The sequence below is a fragment of the Nicotiana attenuata genome, unplaced genomic scaffold (assembly GCF_001879085.1).
Source record: "Nicotiana attenuata strain UT unplaced genomic scaffold, NIATTr2, whole genome shotgun sequence".
Lineage (NCBI taxonomy): Eukaryota > Viridiplantae > Streptophyta > Magnoliopsida > Solanales > Solanaceae > Nicotiana > Nicotiana attenuata.
This window is the reverse complement of record NW_017672734.1, coordinates 16,562-19,183: the sequence shown is the minus strand read 5'-3', so window position 1 is coordinate 19,183 and position 2,622 is coordinate 16,562. Positions and strand designations below refer to the sequence as shown.

General features: G+C 38.2%; 1 protein-coding gene across 1 annotated transcript; it reads right to left on the bottom strand.

The window, feature by feature from the left end:
* Nucleotides 1-551: 551 nt before the first annotated feature.
* On the bottom strand, nt 552-2,265 carry LOC109214311 (scopoletin glucosyltransferase). The gene has a single exon (XM_019378221.1). It carries the CDS (start codon nt 2,138-2,140, stop codon nt 710-712), a length of 1,431 nt encoding a protein of 476 aa, XP_019233766.1. The 5' UTR covers nt 2,141-2,265; the 3' UTR covers nt 552-709.
* Nucleotides 2,266-2,622: the final 357 nt, after the last annotated feature.

The window sequence follows — 2,622 nt, the reverse complement described above, 5'->3', positions numbered from 1 at the left end:
AATGATAGTTTAATAAAGTTGTTCAAAGTTAGCAGCGCGGAGGCATAGTATATGTAAATACTACCTCTAATCGAGAACTCTAGTAGTAATGTTGAATGCTAACAGGGGCAAGAGGGCAGGTCGGGTCATGAAGGGATCAAAAATGAGTAATGCAAAAACGGATAAATTATCCGATCCGAACTATATTTAACACCGATAAAAAATGAGTTAACCGATGTGTGATATGGATATACATATTATCCATGACTTCTTGAATATGATCACTTTTGGGGGAATTTCTAGTCTCCCAAACATTAGCAATCTAGTAAAAGTTAAATCCGTTAGTTATCCATTTGTTATTCATTTTCTAAGGGATAATATGGTTTTTATCCATATTTGACCCGTTTTTAAAAAGTTCATTATCCAACCTATTTTTTTGTGTAAATAATATGGATGACTATTGATTTTTTTTATCCATTTTGCCACTACTATCCGGGAACAGTGAGTACCTTGATTTTCTGATCTCATTTTCGGCTGAAAATAATCTTACTACTTCCTAAATAAAGGAAAAATGGAGGCAAGGGGTTCTTCCACATATTGTCATTATGTAATTATAAAAAGTGACAAAAAGAAATGTTTAAATTAGCACCTAGTCACATACAGAAAAAGCACAAAAACAGTATAGAAATCATACCAAGTACTGTACTACTTTTTTGCTTTTAATCATAACTTAATGACCAGTAGAAGTATATGTACTTATATCTTCCAACAAAGTAGTCAATCCAGTGTAAGATGATCCTCCTTCTTCAACAGCTTTTCTTGCCATTTCCTTATACGCTTTAGCTCTGTTTCTGAATCCCTCTGCTTCTTCACTCACCATTACTCTCTTTATTGCCTTAGCTATTGCTTCTCTTTTCACTCCTTCGCTAGCTGATCTCTTCCACTGAATCGAACCAACACCAGCCCCAGTTTTCAAAACCTCAGTCACTAACTTCTCATTAAAAAATTGCTCAGCAAATACAGGCCATGTTACCATTGGAACCCCTCCTGAAACTCCTTCTAGCGTCGAATTCCAACCACAATGAGTCACAAAAGCTCCCACAGATTCATGATCAAGAATTAGTACTTGAGGTGCCCATCCTCTTATGATTAAACCTTTCTCTTTTGTTCTTTCCTCAAATCCTTCAGGCAACCAATCTTCGTTGTCTAGTTCTGTTCTAACAACCCAAATGAATTCTTGTCCTGAAGCTTCAATTCCCATAGCGAGTTCGTGTAGTTGTGATGCAGTGAAATTAGCTACGCTTCCAAAACAAACGTAGACGACGGAACTGGGTTTCTTTGAATCAAGCCATTTCAAGCACTCGTGTTTATCAATAGAGGATTTCTTTCCTCTTTCAGCTTTATCTTCAATGTCCCTGTTGCACATCGATAGCGGGCCAATAGCCCAAGCTCTTCTACCCAGCACCTTAGTATAATGCTCAACATAATCTGTTTCAAGCTCATAGAAACTGTTGAAAACAACTCCATAGCTCTTTGAATCTGATTCCCTGACTGTTTTTATCATCCGGGTCATAGCTGTCTCTTCCCCAGATTGCTCAAACGGAGACAACTGGGTTCTGGTCAGTTTAATTTCGTGAGGCAGATTCGGTACAACAAAAGTTTCAGCATCAGAGGACACATTCTTATAAGGCTTATTTAGCCTGACGCTATTCTCAACGCAGAGAGCAAAGAAGCTTGTGCCATGAAAGACTATTCTTGGAATGTTAAATTTGGCTGCACTATCAGTAGTCCAAGGAAGGAACATATCAGAAACAAGACAATTAGGGCGACATTCTTCAATAAGTTGTTCCAGTGGTTCTTGCATCATAGCTGTAGCTTTGAAGAAGTTTGAGAGCTTATCATCTGAAGGGATTTGATCGAGGCGTTCGCATTCTTCAGGTAAGTCGTTTTCAACAGCTGGGAATTTTATCAAACGGATTTCGATTTCGATGCCCAAATACTTGTTTCTTTGAATAGATTTGGAGAAAACAGATTCATTGAGTGGGGTTGTGATTATAGTGGCCTTAACACCACGTGAAGCAACGAGCTTCGCCATGTCAAGTGTAGGAATCATGTGGCCATGAGCCATCATAGGAAAGAAGAAAAAATGGAGCTGACCCATTTGTGGAAAGAAAGAAAAAAAGATGTAGTTTAGTAGCAGAAAGCAGAAAGAAAAGTAAAGCTGTGTGGTTGTTTTCAGTTCTTATATGATTGCATGAGTGTTTAATGATGCAGTTGCGAGACTCTCACGTTATTTATACGTGGAATTATTTGTGACTTTCGTTGAAGCTGTATATTACGATGAGTAATTAAGACTGACTTCTCCTTCAAGAAAAAAAGTTTTTCAATTATTTTGGTTGAAGCAGAGTACGTACGTAAGCACTCGCGTGATTGATTTAACAGGCAAAGCCAATGAGCCAATCAAAAAATGAAGACAAAGTGGTGGGGGCCTAGGGGTGGTGACTCCCAATTTCTTAGAGAAGAGGGCATTGTACTAAGACCAAATACAGATGATGAATGTGACATATGCTCTTCCGTCACAACTCACAAGTCAAGCGCAGACTCAAACTTTGCCTTTTTCTTTACCTTTAAGACCAGTGTTCT

Excerpts from the sequence above, each read along its gene's own strand:
- LOC109214311 (XM_019378221.1), bottom strand. The coding sequence starts at position 2,140 with ATGGGTCAGCTCCATTTTTTCTTCTTTCCTATGATGGCTCATGGCCAC.